The sequence below is a fragment of the Taudactylus pleione genome, unplaced genomic scaffold (assembly GCF_031769625.1).
Source record: "Taudactylus pleione unplaced genomic scaffold, aTauple2 ptg000115l, whole genome shotgun sequence".
Classification (NCBI taxonomy): Eukaryota; Metazoa; Chordata; class Amphibia; order Anura; family Myobatrachidae; genus Taudactylus; species Taudactylus pleione.
Window position 1 is genome coordinate 2,889,302 of NW_028284517.1, and position 22,246 is coordinate 2,911,547.

The window sequence follows — 22,246 nt, forward strand, 5'->3', positions numbered from 1 at the left end:
ACCTGGAATTAGCAGGTACAATTGTTTCAAAGAAAACAATAAGTAATAGACAACTGCCATGGCCTGTATGCAAACTCACCACGCAAGACTCCATTGCCGAAGAAAAAGCATATTGAAGCTCGTTTAAAGTTTGCTGTACAACATATGGACAAGCCTGCGAAATACTGGGAAAATATGGTCTGATAAGATGAGACCAAAATTTAACTCTTTGGATGTCACCCGGTGCGGAGAGGGACGATATGTGCCACCGAAAGGGGGACGTGGCCTCGCAGCCGAACCCCAGTGGTCCCATTGTTACTGGAGGGCATCGGAGGTGCGGACTGACCCGTGTGCAGTGCCGGCCGGCTCTCACAGTTGTCAGGAGCCGAGTGCTGCACTTATTATACAATGCAGCACCTGGCTCCTGTCACTGACGGGGAGTCTGCACCTTGGTGTCACCTCTCAGCGGGTGACACCCGGGTGCGGCCCGCACCCTCCTTGTGATGCCACTGATACTACACACCATGTTTGGAGGAGAAATGGCACTGCACATCACCCCAAAAACACCATACCAACAGTGAAGTTTGGAGGTGGGAACATCATGGTGTGGGGCTGTTTTTCAGCATACGGTACTGACATACTTCATGTTATTGACGGAAGGATAAAAGGAAAAATGTACAGAGACATTCTTGATAAAAATCTGCTGCCATCTACCAGGATGCTGAAGATGAAACGAGGGTGGACATTTCATCAAGACAATGATCCCAAACACACAGCCAAGGACACTCTCAATTGATCTCAGAGAAAGAAAATAAAGCTGCTAGAATGACCCAGCCAATCACCTGACTTGAATCCAATTGAAAATCTATGGAAAGAAACTAAAGATCAGAGTTCATGGAAGAGGCCCACGGAACCTTCAAGATGTGAAGACTGTGTGGAAGAATGGGACAAAATCACACCTGAGCAATGCATGCGACTACTTTCTCCATACACGAGGCACCTTGAAGCTGTCATTACCAACAAAGGCTTTTGTACAAAGTATTAAATGAATTTCAGTAAGCGTGTTCAATACTTGTTCCCTGTGTCATTTCACATTATTACACATAACTTACTTTATGGACATCTGTGGTTTGATTTCTCTGCATGTGTGGATTGCACGGGTTGTTGCTGACATTTGGTGAAAATGTCATTACAATAGCCCCTTTACACATATATTTACTGAGAAAAATGTTGATTTGCTCAATACTATTTTACCCGCTGTATGTATGTACATACATATGTATTAAGATAGATAGATCTATATATATCTATATCTATCTATGTTCTACCCAGAAATTTTTTCCAGCCGAGTGGCATCAAAAAGTAGCTGAGTGGGGGCCTTCTCAATTATGACCGGGAAAAGGGGTATCTCCCTTACCATTCCAGCCCGGCAGGTCTCAGGCTGCTCCCCCACTGGCTCTCAGTCAAAAGTGCCCATTATGCAGTGCACCCTGTAGTTATCCCCATATGTAGTGCCCCCTGTATTTGTGCCCTTTATACAGTGCCCCCTGTAGTTTTCCCCTTTATGCATTGCCCCCTGTAGTTTTGCTTTGCTCTTATGCAGTGCCCCCAGGCTGAAGTAGTGCCCCTATGTAGTGCCCCCAGACTGGTCTCTTATGCAGTGCCCCCAAGCTGAAGTAGTGCCCCCAGACTGGTCCCTTATGTAGTGCCCCCAGGCTTAAATAGTGCCCCCAGACTGGCCCCTTATGCAGTGCCCCCAGGCTGGCCCCTTATGCAGTGCCCCCAGGCTAAAATAGTGCCCCTCAGGCAGTGCCCCCAGAGTGTTCCCGGTATCCAGCCTAGAAATTACCATAACTTGCTCGCCGCTCGCGCTCCCGCTGCCTCGCTCTGACTGGATCCAGCAGGCTCCTCACGTTGCATGATGTCACCCGCGCACTGCAACACTGGGAACACTGGCTTCTGAAGCGATCGGAGGCTTCTTTAGCCTCCGGTCACTTCAGAGGCCAGCATTCTACAGCAGGGGTCGGAGGGGGAAAGTGCCGGGCGGTAGGCTGTTTCTGCCGGGCGATGCTCCCGCAGAAAACAGCCTGGGGAGAACACTGTACACACACACACATATATATATATATATATATATTTTGATCTACAACTGAGAGTTGTTTCACTTTATTAAGGAGTCGCCGTGAGTGCCACCAGCCACGTTGCTATATATATATATATATATATATATATATATATATATACACATATATACACTTTCACTTTTTAATACTTTGTTGAAAATCATTTGCAGGCAATTACAGCCTGAAGTCTGGAACGCATAGACATCACCAGACACTGGTTTTCATCCCTGGTGATGCTCTGCCAGGCCTCTACTGCAAATGTCTTCAGTTCCTGCTTGTTCTTGGGGCATTTTCCCTTCAGTTTTGTCTTCATCAAGTGAGCATGCATTTCAATCGGATTCAGGTCAGGGGATTGACTTGGCCATTGCATAACATTCCACTTTTTAGCCTTAAAAAACTCTTTGGTTGCTTTTGCAGTATGCTTCGGGTCATTGTCCATCTGCACTGTGAAGCGCTGTCCAATGAGTTCTGAAGCATTTGACTGAATATGAGCATATAATATTGCCCGAAACACTTCTGAATTCATTCTGCTGCTTTTTGTCAGCAGTCACATCATCAATAAATACAAGGGAACCAGTTCCATTGGCAGTCATTAATGCCCACGCCATGACACTACCACCACCACCATGTATGTTTTGGATCATGAGCAGTTCCTTTCTTTCTCCATACTCTTCTCTTCCCATCACTCTGGTACAAGTTGATCTTTGTCTCATCTGTCCATAGGATGTTGTTCCAGAACTGTAATGGCTTTTTTAGATGTTGTTTGGCAAACTCTAATCTGGTCTTCCTGTTTTTGAGGCTCACCAATGGTTTGCATCTTGTGGTGAACCTTCTATATTCACTCTTGTGAAGTCTTCTCTTGACTGTTGACTTTGACACATATACACCTACCTCCTGGAGAGTGTCCTTGATTAGGCCAACTGTTGTGAAGGGGTTTTTCTTCACCAGGGAAATAATTCTTCTGTCATCCACCACAGTTGTTTTCTGTGGTCTTCCGGGTCTTTTGGTGTTGCTGAGCTCTCCGGTGCGTTCTTTCTTTTTAAGAATGTTCCAAACGGTTGATTTGGCCACACCTAATGTTTTTGCTCTCTCTCTGATGGGTTTGTTTTGATTTTTCAGCCTAATGATGGCTTGCTTCACTTATAGTGACAGCTCTTTGGATCTCATATTGAGAGTCGACAGCAACTGATTCCAAATGCAAATGTCACACCTAGAATCAACTCCAGACCTTTTACCTGCTTAATTGATAATGAAATAACGAGGGAATAGCCCACACCTGTCCATGGAATAGCTTTTGAGTTGATAGTCCCATTACTTTTGGCACCTTAAAAAGTGGGAGGCACATATAGAAACCGTTGTAATTCCTACACCGTTCACCTGATTTGGATGTAATTACCCTCAAATTAAATCTGAAAGTCTGCAGTTAAAGCACATCTTGTTTGTTTCATTTCAAAGCCATTGTGGTGGTGAATAGAGGCCAAAATATGAAAATTCTGTCAATGTCCCAATATTTATGCACCTGACTGTGTGTGTATATACATACATACATATATACATACACACATATACATACATACATACATACACACACACACACAATATGCTTTAGTGATACTGAACTCATGATTGCATCTTGTGATTAGTTTTATCTCACATCCCACTGTCCGGGGTAATTGTCTGGAATTAAGGAGCCAGGATAATACCTCCGACTTCTAAGAGTCCAGAGCTCTCCCTGTCACAGATATGTCAGGAACTCATTAAACATGACTGGGATTGTCTGTAGATGATGCGATGGATGCTTTATGTATTAAGAAGATTTTCATATTAAGACTTATGAAAAGTAGGACAGTAAGAATTAGCTGCGTTCCGTAATGTCATAAATGAGTGGTTATTATATGGAGTATTTATGGGGAAATAAGCTGCACCATAGGAGCACAATATGAGTCTGCCTCTGGCATTATCTTGCTGGATACAGAGATTTCTGGGGGCTCCCTGCTCACAGGTATAAGGGGCCACAATAGTCCAACAGAACAAAGTGTAGTCAGCAGGAGGCATGGAATTGCTGTACAACCGGTGCAGGACGCGCAGGAACCTCATCACAATGTGTAAAGCTACGATATTCATAGTAGGACACCTTTCTATATATAATACATAGTGTTATCTGCACTGAGCCAGCACAGAATTAATCCCAGAACTGCATGTGACGGGTGGTGGTCTGCAGGTGGGGTTCCAGATTACAGTCACTCAAAGATTAAGTGGGGCGCCCAAACGGAACAAACCCTCTGTGTTCTCCATATAGGAAGAGTCTTCTCTATTCTATAACAGTGTGGATGATGTGACACATCCTCTTTACTAAACTTCTATTTCTCTATATGTTCTGCACTGAGGAGACATCGCAGAGATGGCAGAAGCCTTCCTGTATCCTGTGCATTCTCCTCTGTTACACAAACCATTAACATTCAGCAAAGTCACAGATGAACTTGTGCAGGAATCTATGGACACTGATGAAATCCTTTCACCTGAACCCTTTGATCTGCCGGCCCCATTATGCAAATTACACAGGACCGCTCATAGGACAGCACCATGCAGGTAGTATAAATAAATCTATTCAAGTTTAAGGAGCCACAAGACTCATATTTGCTAGATGTATATAAATCCCCTGACAAGGACAACAATGTGCTTTTATCCCAACTGCGGTTTTCATCTCCACATACAGATGTAGGAGGAGCAAGTCCTGGGGTGAGGTAAGTACCAATGGCGCTAGACATGGGAATTGTTCTAGTCTCCCTCCAGGACATATGTCTGGGAATAGTGATCATGGCTACGGGAAGATTATATACGTGCTGAGAATAAATACCTCGCCAACAAAACCACTTCTTCCCACTGGCTGCCACCAACAAGCCTCTCCGCCTATTGGTAGCAGCTGGGAGTCGGTCTCTTCTCATTGGCTACTGACAGCTATACCCCTTGCAAACACCTGCTGTCCTCTCCATTTACACATACAGAAGGCAAACAGCAGACCTGACTTGGGAGAGCAGTGGAAAACTGACATAAAATGCACATTTGTCAGCTATATATACACAATGTTTGGGGCACATCATTCATTGGGCATGTGAGCTTTGTATTACTGTGCTGGAGAGAAATTACCCGCCAGCCAGTCCCACCTTACCTGTATGTCCATGGAGGGGGGAGTGAGGCCGGGGGAGAGTCGGGGAGGTACTGGAGACTACAATCAAGCTCTTGCGATTACTTGTACGACAGCTGTGGAGAAAACAAGACAGTAGAGGATTGTTAATTGCGTTTTACAGAAAATTAGAATGTTAAAAGATCATTAGTACTTAAAACCATCAACAGGGAAATATAGGGTCATAACAGGGGCCCTGAGAGGACAGTTCGGAGCACTCTTATAAACTGTACAGCATCAGTACCACATATAGGGAATTAGTTTTGGGGTCTCATGGTAAAGCCAACAGTACTGTTATGAGACCAAGTAGTAGAGGCGGGGGTCCATGACTTGGGGTTCTTTTGAGTCTGCGAACTCTGAGTAAAGCAGTCTGTCAAGATCAGGTAAGCAACTTGCCCGTAGCTACTAAAACCTGCAAGAGGCAGATACTTAGCTTCTACAAGGGTCACTATGGATAACAGGTTTAGAATAGATGCTGATGGAGAGGGGATGGTTACAGCATCCTGACAGTCACAATGCCAATGGTCAGAATACAGACAGCGCCATCCTGACAGTCACAGTGCCAATGGTCAGAATACAGATAGCGCCATCCTGACAGTCATGCCAATGGTCAGAATACAGACAGTGCCATCCTGACGGTTACAATGCCAATGGTCAGAATACAGATAGCGCCATCCTGACAGTCATGCCAATGGTCAGAATACAGACAGCGCCATCCTGACTGTTACAATGCCAATGGTCAGAATACAGACATCGCCATCCTGACGGTTACAATGCCAATGGTCAGAATACAGACAGCGCCATCCTGACGGTCACAATGCCAATGGTCAGAATACAGACAGCGCCATCCTGACGGTTACAATGCCAATGGTCAGAATACAGACAGCGCCATCCTGACGGTTACAATGCCAATGGTCAGAATACAGACAGCGCCATCCTGACGGTCACAATGCCAATGGTCAGAATACAGACAGCGCCAACCTAACAGTAAAAATCCAGACGGATTCTGTTAAGTAGTCTTACCCCAATCCTAACCTTATCCCACCCCTCCCTCAGCCTAATTCTAACCGCCCCCTCCCAAATCCCAGGCCTAACCCACAGGATCTTTTGGGATTGTGACTGACGGGATGCCGCTGTTGGTATTGTGAACATCTGCATTCCCACAATCGGCATCCAGACTATATCCAGATGGAGAGTACTATACAACTCTCAGCATATGTAACGATTGGAGGGACAGATCAATAACCATTCCCCAATCTATAGAAAACAGCACTTGTAATGCTTGTAGTATCATGTAATATATTTACAATATCTTATTTTACAGCCAAGTGTTTTACCATATAAAAGAAGTTATATTATATAGATTTCTTAGTGTTCTCCCCAGAAAATTTTTCCAGCCTGGTGGCATCAAGAAGTAGCTGGATAAGGGCCTTCGCAATAATAAAATGTTTTAAACCCTGACCATATAATGATTTAAACTTGAAATAACAATTTATATATTAATTCTCCTCTTCTTATTAGAGGCCCAGTCGTCTGATTATGAAACAGCTGCAAAGTGTGTAGGATCTGGTCCTTTTTATACAGCTCCCAGACCCTGTCACCACTTGCAGGCTCCCAAAAAACAGCCTGGGGAGAACACTGAAATAGCATGTATAAAATACAGCAATATTAGAGGCAATTAGGTGCTAAGTATGTTACTTTAACACATTATAAAAAACAAAAAGAAAGAAAAAGAAAATACATCCTACCGCCCCCATCTGCTGGGGCTGGATTTGAACGTTCCTCGGTTTGTGCCAGATACCCCCAATGTGTTATGCTTTTGTGCTTTCTAGTGTAAGGTCTTTGGGCCTGATTCAGACCCACTCGCGAGCGGCTGTCCGCTCGCAAGTGGGTCGATGGTCTGCACTGAGCATGCACACGACGGAGGGAGCTCCGTCGTGCGCATGCGCCAGACACGACGAGCGAAGGACTTTCCTTCGCTCGTTGTGTCCGATCAAAGGGGGCGTGCTGTCAATGTTGATTGACAGCACGCCCCCTTTGGTGGGCGTGCCGGGGGCGTGCCTCCCTGACGGGGGCGTTCCCACGGGAACGCCTCCCGTCAGAAGCCGGCCCACTGACATCACTAGTGATGTCAGTGGGAGTGATTTTGGCTCTGATAGAGCCAAAATCACTCCGGAGCTTGCGGTTGAAAACCTCAACCGCAGGCTCCGGCTCGCAATTTCGATGGTCGCGATGGTCACGACCATCGCGGCCATCAAAATGCACGCTCGTATAGCCTGTGGGTGGTGACCCACAGCTATACGAGCGTCCAGGAGGACGCTCCATGAAAATGGAGCCCGGCCCTCATGCAGAGCGTGCGCTCTGCTCAGAGCGTACGGCTCTGAATGAGGGCCTTTGTTCTAGGATTACCCCACATGTTTATCTTTATAGACTATAGTTAGAATGTGCGCGTTAGCCCTGGAACACTAAGCGCCTGATTCGGAGCCGCAGGCACCGCCGATGCTCACGTTGTTGAGTTTTTTGTTTTTTTTTCAACTGCACATGCGCAAAAATGTCTGAAAACCCCTACAGCGCATGCGTTACCCTGAGTGTACGCACAAAGCTGCTGTGCCATCGGGACAGATGGTAGAAGTGAGAAGGAATGTCATGGGCGTTCCTGTGAGGCGGCTAGTAGCACAGTGGGTGTGTTATGGGAGTGTCACTGCAAGTGCCTACAGTCACAGAAGCACAGCCGCAGACATAGGAGGGCGTGGTCAGACGGAGGCACTAATCCAGGTTTCCATGGTGCGACCTATGGTGGCGTATAAGAACACGCCGATCAGTATCTTAGCGTGGTCGGGCACTAAAAGTGGCCGTCTCAGTTCTTGCACATTATACATATATACCCACAAGACTGGCGACGGCCAATGTATGCTGCCGCGTTCTCATTTGCGTGCGACACAGAATCAGACTCTCAGGCGCAGGGAATGTTCTATGTTACTGTCCTCACACACATCATACGGTCCAACCTCAGGGACGTGTAACCCATATATTAGGTGGTCAAGCACATTATATACATACTATACATACACTACCGTTCAAAAGTTTGGGGTCACCCAGACAATTTCGTGTTTTACATGAAAACTGACTTTTATTTATCAAATGAGTTGCAAAATGAATAGAACATATGGGGCCTGATTCAGACCCACTCGCGAGCGTCTGTCCGCTCGCAAGTGGGTCGATGTTCTGGACTGAGCATGCGCACGACGGAGGGAGCTCCGTCGTGCGCATGCGCCAGACGCGACGAGCGAAGGAAAGTCCTTCGCTCATTGTGTCCGATCAAAGGGGGCGTGCTGTCAATGTTGATTGACAGCACGCCCCCTTTGGTAGGCGTGCCGGGGGCGTGCCTCCCTGACGGGGGCGTTCCCACAGGAACGCCTCCCGTCAAAAGCCGGCCCACTGACATCACTAGTGATGTCAGTGGGAGTGATTTTGGCTCTGATAGAGCCAAAATCACTCCGAAGCTTGCGGTTGAAAACCTCAACCGCAGGCTCCGGCTCGCAATTTCGATGGTCGCGATGGTCTCGACCATCGCGGCCATCAAAATGCACACTCGTATAGCCTGTGGGTGGTGACCCACAGCTATACGAGCGTCCAGAAGGACGCTCCATTTTCATGGAGGCCGGCCCTCATTCAGAGCGTGCGCTCTGCTCAGAGCGTACGGCTCTGAATGAGGGCCATAGTCAAGACATTGGCAAGGTTAGAAATGATGATTTTTATTTGAAATAATTTTGTCCTTCAAACTTTGCTTTTGTCAAAGAATGCTCCTTTTGCAGCAATTACAGCATTGCAGACCTTTGGCATTCTAGCTGTTAATTTGTTGAAGTAATCTGAAGAAATGTCACCCCATGCTTCCTGAAGCACCTGCCACAAGTTGGATTGGCTTGATGGGCATTTCTTGCGTACCATACGGTCAAGCTGCTCCCACAACAGCTCAATGGGGTTGAGATCTGGTGACTGCGCTGGCCATTCCATTAGAGACAGAGGGTCGCATTCAGACCCGCTCGCGAGCGCTGTATGCTCGCAAGCGGGTCGATGTTACCCAAATGCGCATGCGCACGACGGAGGCTGCTCCGTCGTGCGCATGCGCGAGACCCGGCGAGCGACGGGGAAGCCGTCGCTCGGGGTCTCGCTCCAAAGGGGGCGTGCTGTCGATGGTGATTGACAGCACGCCCCCTTTGGTGGGCGTGCCGGGGGCGTGGCTGCCCAGAAGGAGGCGTTCCCATGGGAACACCTACCGTCTGGGGCCGGCCCCACTGACATCACAAGTGATGTCAGTGGGAGTGCTTTTGGCTCTCATAGAGCCAAAAGCACTCCAGGCTTGCGGCAGACAAGACCCTACCACAAGGATCTCGTTGCAAGCCCGATGGTCGCGATGGTCTTGACCATCGCGACCATCTTTTTGGCCGCTCGCATAAGCTGTGGGTGGTCACCCACAGCTATGCGAGCGGCCAGGAGGCCGCTCCTGATTCAGAGCGAGCGCTCTGGTCAGAGCGTCCGGCTCTGAATCAGGCCCAGAATACCAGATGCCTGCTTCTTCCCTAAATAGTTCTTGCATAATTTGGAGGTGTGCTTTGGGTCATTGTCCTGTTGGAGGAAATTGGCTCCAATCAAGCGCTGTCCACAGGGTATGGCATGGCGTTGCAAAATGGAGTGATAGTCTTCCTTATTCAAAATCCCTTTTACCTTGTACAAATCTCCCACTTTACCAGCACCAAAGCAGCCCCAGACCATCACATTACCTCCACCATGCTTGGCAGATGGCGATTAATTTAATGAAGTCTTCATTGAAAAAAAAAAACAGAAATTTCCTTATTTTTGAAAGAAAAGTACTAAGTGACCCCAAGCTTTTGAACGGTAGTGTGGGTGTATATATATATATATATATATATATATATTTATTTATTATCTGTGTATTATACAGTCCAGCATCTATGTAATCCATGCATTATACAGTCCAGCATCTATGTAATCCATGCATTATACAGTCCAGCATCTATGTAATCCATGCATTATACAGTCCAGCATCTATGTAATCCATGCATTATACAGTCCAGCATCTATGTAATCCATGCATTATACAGTCCAGCATCTATGTAATCCATGCATTATACAGTCCAGCATCTATGTAATCCATGCATTATACAGTCCAGCATCTATGTAATCCATGCATTATACAGTCCAGCATCTATGTAATCCATGCATTATACAGTCCAGCATCTATGTAATCCATGTATTATACAGTCCAGCATCTATGTAATCCATGCATTATACAGTCCAGCATCTATGTAATCCATGCATTATACAGTCCAGCATCTATGTAATCCATGCATTATACAGTCCAGCATCTATGTAATCCATGTATTATACAGTCCAGCATCTATGTAATCCATGTATTATACAGTCCAGCATCTGTGTAATCCATGCATTATACAGTCCAGCATCTGTGTAATCCATGCATTATACAGTCCAGCATCTATGTAATCCATGCATTATACAGTCCAGCATCTATGTAATCCATGCATTATACAGTCCAGCATCTATGTAATCCATGTATTATACAGTCCAGCATCTATGTAATCCATGTATTATACAGTCCAGCATCTATGTAATCCATGCATTATACAGTCCAGCATCTATGTAATCCATGCATTATACAGTCCAGCATCTATGTAATCCATGTATTATACAGTCCAGCATCTATGTAATCCATGTATTATACAGTCCAGCATCTATGTAATCCATGCATTATACAGTCCAGCATCTATGTAATCCATGCATTATACAGTCCAGCATCTATGTAATCCATGTATTATACAGTCCAGCATCTATGTAATCCATGTATTATACAGTCCAGCATCTATGTAATACATGCATTAGAGAGTGCAACAAATTTCAACCCATCGCATATATAATGCTTTAGACAGTCCATCATATTTGCAATATACAAATTAGAGAGTCCAGCACATGAATGTTTAATTCATGCATTAAACATTAGTAGTCAGCTTCTAAAGATTGGATTGCGCCTGCTGGGGATAAAACTAAAATCACTTAGATAGCACTCAAGCCCATTTCTGTTCCATCGTTTGTATTCCCCTTTGTGCGGCCAATCTGGAGGTCTGCAACATGAGAAGAGGCCTTCCAGCCAAATGGCTACTTAGACTTACTGGCAATAGAAACATGGAGCGTAATATTATCCCAGCACTATGGAACATCCAGCAGAGTACCAGGTAACGCTAACGCTTAATATTATTATTGTTCTTTGGGGTGGGGGGGGGGAAGATAGTGCAATTACACTAATTATAAGTCTTTATATGACAGTAACCAGAATGCACATTTGCGGTCATATGATCAGTGTCGGTAAATGTTACCGACACCCAGCAGGTGTCACTGTTGTTTATGCCCCATTTCCATTAATAAGTGACACAGGTAGATTGTAATAAGGTAACCTGGTGAAGTCTTATCATGCGCATTCAATCTAGCTCATAAAGCTCTGCCATAATTCAGTCTCCAGACGCATCCAAATGAATATAAGTGATAAGAGATTCATGTAACTTTTATTTTGCTTAACACCCAAAAGTGGGTGAAATATTATCCCTTACATTCCACAGTTATCCCGATATTCCATGTGAGAATTCCATCCCCAGTGATCAGAGAAATAATTGTGCCTAGCAATTCTTGGAGAGAGATCGGGTATTGCCGAGTCTATGGGAAATGATAGTAAAATGCTGAAATGTATCAGTAGGTGGCCAAATTCTCACATATAGTTCAGGAGATACAGAGGTGTACGGATACACTGTGGCTTCAGTCGTGCCTAACAATCCCTCTATGCATGGCCCCCAGGGTCTAGGATGACCCTTATTCACACAAATAAAACAGCTGGGAGTGACAAAACTACATTTCTAGATTGCACTGATCAATGCGATGTGCGACACTTGTACATCTGTGTGCGAATAAGGCTAATTCTGTGTAACAAGCGCTATGATTCAGCGGCCGCGGCCATTTCTCACACCAAGTTCCGTTGTGTTTTCACATGTTTAAAACCAACTCCTGTGCGATCACAGTTGCAGCCCAGCGTCCTTAGTACACTGTCAGTGGTGTTGTGCTACGTCTACGTAGTCATGCAAAATTTTAAAAAATGGACGTAACACCTCTCAGAGCGGCTCAGTCGCGCCGGGGGTCTCGTGCCGTATGGCGGATTGAGGCTAGCTGGTGTATGAAGACTGTAGTTAAGGCAACAAAATGTTGCTTAGATCAGGTAGAGTTACATCTCCTGGATAAAAGACAAATTCCCTGTAAACTGATTCATGGTGTAATGTAATCTCCTTCTATCGCCAGCAACACCTTATGCAAATAATGGGGAGGGGGGTACTAAGAGTGGTATATAAAGACAACCTGTAGCTTAGGGGATGGCACTGTGTGTCGGCACTAGAGTACACAGTGTCTCGGAGACCAGAACGAGAAGCTGAGCCGGGGGAAGGTAACTTCGGGTCAATGCTCAGCAAGATGTACAGAAGGAGTTGAGACACATTTCAGGTCTTGCGTTGGAAAAATCCGGGCGCACAGACTTAAATATGTCAATTTTTATTACAATTCGAGCGGAGATTTGTAATAAACAGAACCTGAAGGTGCGTACACACGTAACGATTTTTTGAACGATTTAACTATAACTACGTCATTATCGTTAAATCGTTTGAAAAATCTTTATTTTTTTCTGGGTGAACGATGAACGTTCAAGTGCGTTCACGTTTGTAGTTTGCCGTCCATTCTCAGTGTCCAACAGAACGATTTTCGTTCAGAAAATCGTTCATGTTGTACAGAATGAACGATGTCCATTCACTGTATGTTTGATTAAAAAATCGTTCATGAAAATCGGTCACAAAATCGTTCATTAATCTAGTAACCAACAATTTTTCTAAACGATTTTTGTTCACTTTTTCAAGGGAAAATCTGAACGAAAATGGTTGGTTACTAAAATCATTAAGTGTGTATGCAGCTTTACTATTCAGCCACAAAATAGGTTATTACAGGTTATTATCCCGCTAATCCATCCCAAGTACGAAAACTATTTGTGGGAGTCTATTAAAAAAAACACTATATAAAACTAATGTACATACGAGACAGACATATTACAAAGCTTATTATGTGAGTATGAGCAGACCACCGGCGTTCTGTTCTTTAATGACGTTTCCCATTCCAATAATTTCATGAAAGAAAGTTATTTTCATTAAAACGAGACTCACTGAGGAAGACACAAACATTTAAAAGACATTTCGGCTGACAATCTCTCCAGTCGGGCAAATTGCACGCTCACAAAAGCCGCAGCTGCGCGGCGCGGTCATCCACATATGAAAGTTGCGGCTTTAATTACAGTAATTTGGAGATGGATGTGAATTTGAAAGGCGTAACACAAAACAGGCAAGAGCCGTAATTAGTTCCTGAAAGAGACGAGCGCCAACGAGCATCTGCTTCCTAGCGATTATTTCTCAGAAAGGAACCTCTTCCACACGCTACCACCGACTTCCATTAAACGGGGCTTTCAAGTAAAAAAATAAAACAAACAGGAGTACAGCAATGTACCTGGTAATACACGTGACACATGTGAGCCCTGACACGTAGCTGCAGGTATCTGTCTTACATTCACGTCCATGGGGTCTATGTACTAAGCCATGGAGAGAGGTAAAGTGGATGCAGATAAAGTACCAACCAATCAGCTCCTGCCAGTTTACATGTTGTGTTTGCAAAATGACAGCTAAGAGCTGATTGGTTGGTACTTTATCTCTCTCCAAGGCTTAGCACATAGACCCCCTCAGTGACAAGTATAAGGAGATTACACTCTGGGCCTACCAAGATATTTGACGTTTGCCTGCCCAGGTAGTAAAATCAGTCTAGGGCAGATATTTTATTGACACATTATAAGGTTATTATAAGGGGAGGTCATTTTAGGGCACCATACTGTTTGTGGCTGAGTACGGTAAGTCAACATCAGGGGCCTTGTGCCAAAATCTATTTCCAGCTCTACCGCCGGTTTCACATTGGTTCTATCCCACTTAGAATTTGGTATGATTAAGAGTAATTGTAATATTACAGGTTTGAGTGTTAATGGTTTAACCTTGCTTCTTATCCCTGACCCCTTTTTTTAACCCCGCGCTTGCTCTCTGGTGACCCAAGGAGCTGGTTCCTCGCACATTAGCCGATAATCTCCACTTCAGTGCGATGCGGTCAGCTGGAATGTAATTAAAGCTCTTTCACTGGGCTGATCGCAGCTGCTCCACCAGCCGCCCCTTCCACAAGCCGAGACCTCTTCAATTATTAATACAGGGGGGCAGACGCAGGAAAATGTCACTGTGAATCGTAGTAAAGCTCTGAGCCGCTCCTCAAATAATTACAGCAAAGTTCTAAGCGGTTTCTGCTCACCCTATAACCCCCGGCTTCCTTTTATCATTAGGGAAACGCAAGGGATACATTCCTTTAGGTCCTAGATAGAGAGGGAGAGAAATCTGCCAGCAGCACAGAGAACATACACAAAGGTAACCAGGCCACACACACAGGTAGAGTGTGGTTATAGCAGTCACTGGCAGTCAGGGGAATCCCTCGTATACTGTTCCAGAGTTCTGCTGCCTCCAATACGCTGTAGAATTAACTTTATTTGGCAAGACTGTCGAACTACGCGACATGAATGTTTATAAAAATAAATGTAAATAAGTCAATAAGTCAATATTATTTTCGTAGTAATATCAGATCACAGCAGTCAGATCAAGAAAAATATATTTGTTGTGTTTCATAGAACGTAAATCACATTATAGCTGGACAAGATGATTTGCGAATGGTTTCAGGTATAGGAAACTTTGGGGGTGATACAAATACAGCCGCTGCACGCAATGTGCCGTTCCCAAACTGCATGCCGTGTCCATCCAAGTTTTTCCTCGTACCCCGTAGAGGTGCGCAGTAAAGCTCGCAATTAATGTGGCAAAATGGGGTTAACTCAATCACAGACGAGGAACTTGTGGCTGATACGTGCGCAGCCGAGCATCGGGGCGCTGCTAGGAGGTACCTCCTCTGTAATTGAATTAACCCCTTAATGCCACATTATTTGCATTTTCCAGCTCTTCTGCCCACTGCTTCCAGGAGTCTCCAAAAATATACCGGTAGGTTAATTGGCTCCCAACAAAATTAACCCTAGTGTGTATGTGTGTGTGAGAGCAGGCGATAGGGAATATAGAGTGTAAGCTCCAACGGGGCAGGGACTGATGTGAATGACCAAATATTCTCTGTAAAGCGCTGTGTAATATGTGTGCGCTATATAAATAACTGGTAATAAATAAATAATAAACTCTGGATAAAATAAAATGAAGCTGTGCAGCTACTACCACGGTGATAAGCATATGTAATGCAGCACACCCGATTTCCCACACACTATCATTGCATTGGGAAAAGTGAATAAAACAAAGAGCGCATTAATAACACCCTCAATATTTGTACTGGGACTATTTACCGTTTTCCCAGGACATGTAACAAGTCCTATTTGTGGAGCGGTTTAGTACAGCTTTAGATAAAAGACCTGCAACCCCTAGGTAGGTTCTTGGTATAACTGTCATGTTAAAGAGCATGTTGAGGAGTGGGGTTACACCAATGGCGAGCAATGGGATTTAAACTGGGATCCAAGTATCAGTGTTGCTTTGCTCTGGGATGCCAACAGAGAATACACTGCAGATCATCGGACAATTCTGGGACCCGATTCACAGGTCGTGCACCTCTAGTTTATGAGATGGTCACTATGCGGCCAGAATGTAGACATAGCATTTTAGTGCTAAATTTAGGGTTAGGCTAAAATAGTAAAATGCCGTGTGAACATTTTGACTGTTAACATACTCAATGTCGACATCATGCCTGTGTCGACACATATGCATGTCGACGTTACATGTCAACAACGCGTCCCTGTCAAAGTTCTGACTGTCGCTGTAACATCCATATCGACATTCTGTTCGACACATACCACACTCAATGCTAGCTGTAAGCTCATTTACAGGCTGGGTACTCCCAGAGACAGAATCCCCAGGAAACACATCGGAATCCGTAAACCCACATGTTCTAAGTAACCCTGCTGCATTACCAGTATTCATATGACGACTGTGGTAAGCAGATATAGATGCCAGTGCAGGAGGTAAAGTGGCCCTCTGGGTATATAGATGCTGGGACCAATGTTACCCGGGTGATCTGTGACTCTCCACTACCCCGGGGAACATGACGTACAGACTGTGCATAAGGACAAGGGCAATACAGAAATAAAGTTCCACAGTATCATTACAACCAGTCTCCACCTGGGAAGGGACAGATAATGTCCTCACCTCTGGGCATAGTCACCACCTGCCTGTCTGTTCTGGGAAAGCGTCCAGCACAACAGAGTCTGACAGAGGAACACACCCAGCCAGGTAATCACAGGAGCTCTATCTCCAGGTTATATCCAGCACCTGAGTCACTGTACAAGCTACCGTTCTGACTGTACCTACTCACCTCCAGCAAGATGGAGTTGGTCTGAGTTTAGCTAGCCATCTAAACGACGGCATGGATAATTACAAATAAAGCAAGCAGATTTCAAGAAAAATAACCGGTAACACTTTACCTCTTGGATCGTCTCAGCATATTGGACTCCGGGAGAGAGAAATTGGATAGAACTGTCCAGAAAGCGTCAGACATGATACAGGTCAACCCTCATGACTGGCACAATCAGCACATGCCAAGCTGTGGAGAACAAGGGAGCGTCCCCTGTGATGTAGCCAAAGTGAATTCCCCGAGGATCTTACAGACTGTTCCATTAATAATAGACAAGGAGGCAGGACTGCTCGTCCCTCCTCCGCTGCCTGGATCGATTTCATGTATTACATCCTCTGGATGCCCCAAGAGGGGTGAAAGAGAATTACAGGCTGACAGAGCTGAAGCCACCAGCAGTGAAAGGGTTACCGTATCAGGGCATCAAGTAGGGGTGTCACCGCCCCGCCGCAGGGTGCTGATTTCGTAGAACTGCTATTTTACATTGTGACACTGTAATTAAAGCCTTGCAGGAACCCTGAGACAGCCGTCACATAGGACAGCATTGCCATTACATATGTTGGTTGTTCTAGTTTTAATTTAAACCAATCGGATAATACTGTATCCAAATGCTAAGGCAGCAAGTTAGCCCCATTTCACACAGAACCTGAATTCTGCATATACTAGCAATGAAACAATGGAGGATTTTATGAATGAAATATATATTTAACACAAAAACTTTAACATATTTAGTGATTTAAATTAAACAATATGATTGAAGGGTTGATTGCTATGTTAGCAAAGTCCGCTGAGTTCAATGATGGGCATTATAATGTACCGCATATTACCTGAAATAAGCCACCTACATCTCTCCTGAGTTACTGCATTACTCCTTATACAGTGATTTCTGCAGTATAGATTGCACAGATTCCCCCCCCATTACTGAGAACATACAGCGTCTCCCTATTTGTGCCGCCATTAAGCCAACTTCACTACCAAGAATAAACTGTTTCAGACAGTTATCCCAGCCATTCCATGTTCTCCCACCTAATTCTACAGAGAATGGGCTCAATAGGAGCTGATCTTAAGGTGGGTACACATCAGACGATTGGATCGGGCTGACATATCAGAATCAGCTGTGTACGCATTATGTTGGCCCATGTGCGCTCCCATTTGGTCGTCATTTGCATCGTCAGGTCACCCCTACATGCAGCGGGATGCAGATGGTGTAATGTGTGCCTGACATATCGGGCCGTCGCCCGTGCGGTCGTTCATCGCATCACTGGGTACTCAAATCGTAGCCAGCTTAAGTGATCATCGGATCCAGTTATGCCTGGTTGGGAAATCCTGCTCATTCTTCCTAAATTTCAACAAACTATAAAAATAAGGAATATTCCACTGGCACATAATGGCCTGCAATTACTGGGATTGTCAGCTAAATGCACAAACAGATTCCCCTTTAATGAAAGATAAAATATAAAGGATATCAAAACTGGAAGTGATAAATGGCATAATACAGAATGAAGATGTAGATTTTGGATAACATAGCTTTCATATATTATATTTTAATATAAAAGATTTCAGTAAAAAAAAAAAATCTATCATGATAAAGCCAATAACACACCCAGACCTAACAATACATTTTCTTTTTTTTTTTTAAATAGTTTTTCTTTATTTCCTATGCTGAGGGCAATGCAGTCATTCTTATTCTAGGTTCTAGGTCTCCGGTCCAGCAGACATTCTTATTCTAGGTCTCCGGTCCAGCAGACATTCTTATTCCAGGTTCTATGACCCTGAGCCCAGCAGACATTCTTATTCCAGGTTCTAGGGCTCCGTTCCAGCAGACATTGTTATTCTAGGTTCTAGGTCTCAGGTCCAGCAGACATTCTTATTCCAGGCTCTAGGTCCCTGGTTCAGCAGTCATTCTTATTCCAGGTTCTAGGACTTCGAGCCCAGCAGACATTCTTATTCCAGGTTCTAGGGCTCCGAGCCCAGCATTCTTATTCCAGGTTCTACACAAAGGTGATGTTCATATTCTAGAGAAGATACAGCGCCGGAAAGCGCAGGTCGCACAGAGGACAAATTAACGATAACATCTAATTTTAATACAATAGAGTCTATTTAAATATCCTATTTGAGGCGAATGGTAATTTAGCAATAATACAGATTAATGAATATAAGTATGAAACTCATATGAAGGGAAATTAATTTTACACTGGCAGCCAATCTGATCCTGACCTAAATTTCGTCTGTGGCTTTTTCGCTTCTTAGGGAAATCCATTAGTAAGTGACTGATTCAGGAAACTTCAGCCGACAGGTCAATAAATGGATCAGTGACCAGAAGCTGCTGGGAGTTCAGAAACTGGATCAGGTATTAGAATTTGTTGATAGATCCTATTTTGTGGCCTACACAAGTAAACTTAGATCTATTTAGACACATGGGACATCCTTCTGGAACAATAAATAAAGATCTTGCCTTTAGCAAATAATATGGGAAGACTGCAAACACATTGCAAAAATAAAAAAAAATTCAGCTTTCCATAGCAGGCCATTCGTCATTTATAAATATAACCCCATTAATTTACCCCAAGACGGCATCCTGGCTGTTATTTGGTTGCCCCTATTATTGCATGAAATGCAGAGAACTGGATGATACCCCAGACCTCCAGCCTCACTACAGCTAGGGGTACAATGACATCACTGGATTCACCCCTCCCCCAGACTGAAGGGCATGATGACTCCACGTCAGCTGCAGACTGCATTCAGTGGCAGCACTTTGTACTGTATAGCAATCACACACCCAGGGACACTGCTCTCTTTACTGCAGCTATCCTTACAAGTCATTCTACAGCAGGTTTTTAGAGAAGTAGAGGGGTTAAAAGACAATTGTTTCTCATCTTTTATATATCTATATATTTACTAACAAATAGGAGTGGGACCTGCCTTTTCCCTCAATGTAACATTTTAGATCAACCCATAAACTGCAATGGAACAGTGCCCCTAGTGGCCAACGCGTGAAAATGGTAAACATGATGGGATATTTCCAGAGTGCAAGAAAATATATTTCGCTGCAAAAATGCTAATATCTCACTGCAATGCCCCTGTGAGCAAAGTGATGCCTGCACAGTGGTCTATTTGCCGCGAAGGAACAGACAAAGAGCAAGATGGGTTATTTTATCTATGCATGTTTCTCCATGCGGAACAGCGCTCAGAGCTGGGAGTATCACTGGCTGTGGACGGGGAGCAACAGCTGAAGATTGCCCCTTTGTTCCAGAGTAATCCCATAACTTCCAGAAATACATTCCAAGGATGTCATGTTGGGAGAAGTTCCCACTGGATGGAATAACGAAAGGTTCAAATCCAGCAGGTGGTTTCTTTACAATATTATTATTATTATTACTGGATATAAGAGGTTACAGGAGAGAACTCCAGTCTAGGATCCGGGAAGGGGCTCATTAACTGTAACATGCAACTCACAAAGTGCTATCCGGAACACTCACCAGACATTAGTGTGACAGTAAATCATCTGTAAGTGAATGTGGCAGCCGTGACAACCACATAAACACAACATAAACAGAAACATAACCTAACAATCCCCAATACCGGAGCACAGCGCTTCGTGCAGACCCCTATACACAGAGGACGACATGTGCAGCAGATAAAGGTTCCCTGGACAACGTATAAATCTTACACCAGGGACGACTCTTGTGTCACTTATATCACAATTAGCACCATACATAACTACTGGTGCTACAATGACTTGTGTAGCAGTAAGACAGTATATTCATGTATAATAAGGAGACGGAAGACCCCAGACCAAATTCCCCATGGCATGGGCAGAAGATTCCGGGACACCCAGGCTGGGGAGATGGACTGAAATGACTTCTGTAGCTACAAACCACAATAATTAATATAAACAGACGTTCTGAGGAGACCTGCGTTTCCTATAGTCTGCTCAGACTCTAGTCGCTGACCAAGTCCCACGAGGCACGTTCCATTAGTGGGTGATTTTGTGGTGGACAACAAAGTCACTGACTCCGCTCCAAGCTCTTCCCTTAGGATATTCATATAATCCCGCCTTATGGACTATTATTAGTGATTCATCATCCAAGTCACAACTGCCAAACAAACAGCAACTAGGGTCTATTGGACAACCATAAGAACCTCTACCCGCTTGTAATATACTTTGCACACTTCATTTGACCAGTTCCTTCAAAATGTTAGTTTTATTCACGGTCTGTACATCAGAAATATACTACAGTATCATGTTCATTCTAGCACCCTGCACCTGTCACAACCCGTGCAGTTCCTCTTTCCTGCCTGGGGTGTTGCTCTCTGCTCTGGTGCCTCTAGCACACTCGGCTAATGAAACAAACTGGCGAGATACAGAATAGAGTGTGCTAGAAGCAACAGAACAAAGAGCGACACCGCAGGCCGGAAAGCGGAACTGCACGGGTTGTGACAGGTGCAGGGTGCTAGAATGAACACTATATGAATTAGCCTCATGACAGAACCGCACACACCAGACCCCTTCATGAGACAGAGAATTAACTGTACATAGGGCCTAATTCATTGCTGTACGCTAATGCTGCATCGGTGCACGCAGCTGCGATGTGAAAATAATGCAAATGTTGCAGCCGCCGGGAGATGTATTGAGACGCCGACCTGCGGCGTTACAAATCCAAGTGCTCGCGTACAAGGATGCAGCATTTGCATACCAAACGCAGTATCAGTCTCAGATTTATGACAGCAGTCGCGAAAAAGCCTATGGTCCCGCAGATTGGACGTGGGAACTGAGACGTCGGAGCCATATTTTTTACGTATGGTGTGACCCCCCCCCCCCCAAGGGTTGCGGCACACCTGCATTCTTTTCAGTCACTTCCCGTTACCTCCCGTGACTGTCAATGAGTGAATTCCCGCTGCAAGCTACTACATACTACACTAAACATCGGCATTGAGTACAACTCTGAAACAGGCCCATAGTGTGTTACTGTATCCAGACAGGCACCTTACCTCCACTGTAACGGGCCGCTGTAACACGGGCTACCTGGGTTGCTGTGTGGCTGCGGGTTGGAAAGAAAGGATAGAGGAGATGCGTCGAGTGCGCAGTCTGCACTGTAGGGGATTTTCAGGTGCTGTAGGTTTGGCGCGGATGATGGGGAGAGCGTGCGGAGTTGGACATCGTTTCCACGCCCATGGGAGTGCAGTGGGCAGAAGATTCTGACAGGGCACCATACAAAAGTCATTATTAGAGGACTAAACAACAGGAATAAAAAATTTCAAACATGACTGATAAACGAGATCCTGGTTCCATACTACCCGCTACCATATACAAGCTATAGTGTAGGACTCTACCAGGCACCAACTCCCCCACTAAAGAATTTTACTTGGG

At 44.8% G+C, this 22,246-nt stretch overlaps 1 protein-coding gene across 6 annotated transcripts in view; it reads right to left on the reverse strand.

The window, feature by feature from the left end:
• Window positions 1-22,246, reverse strand: part of MAST2 (microtubule associated serine/threonine kinase 2) — a 244,730-nt gene that overhangs the window by 89,870 nt on the left and 132,614 nt on the right. For 3 of the 6 annotated variants that reach the window (XM_088471619.1, XM_088471618.1, XM_088471622.1), the window contains one exon: window positions 5,272-5,363. In XM_088471619.1, coding sequence (XP_088327745.1) covers window positions 5,272-5,363 — 92 coding nt within the window. Of the gene's footprint in view, window positions 1-5,271; window positions 5,364-16,948; window positions 17,025-21,867; window positions 22,075-22,246 lie in introns of those variants that run through there. The other 3 variants (XM_088471623.1, XM_088471620.1, XM_088471621.1) reach the window with 2 other exon arrangements.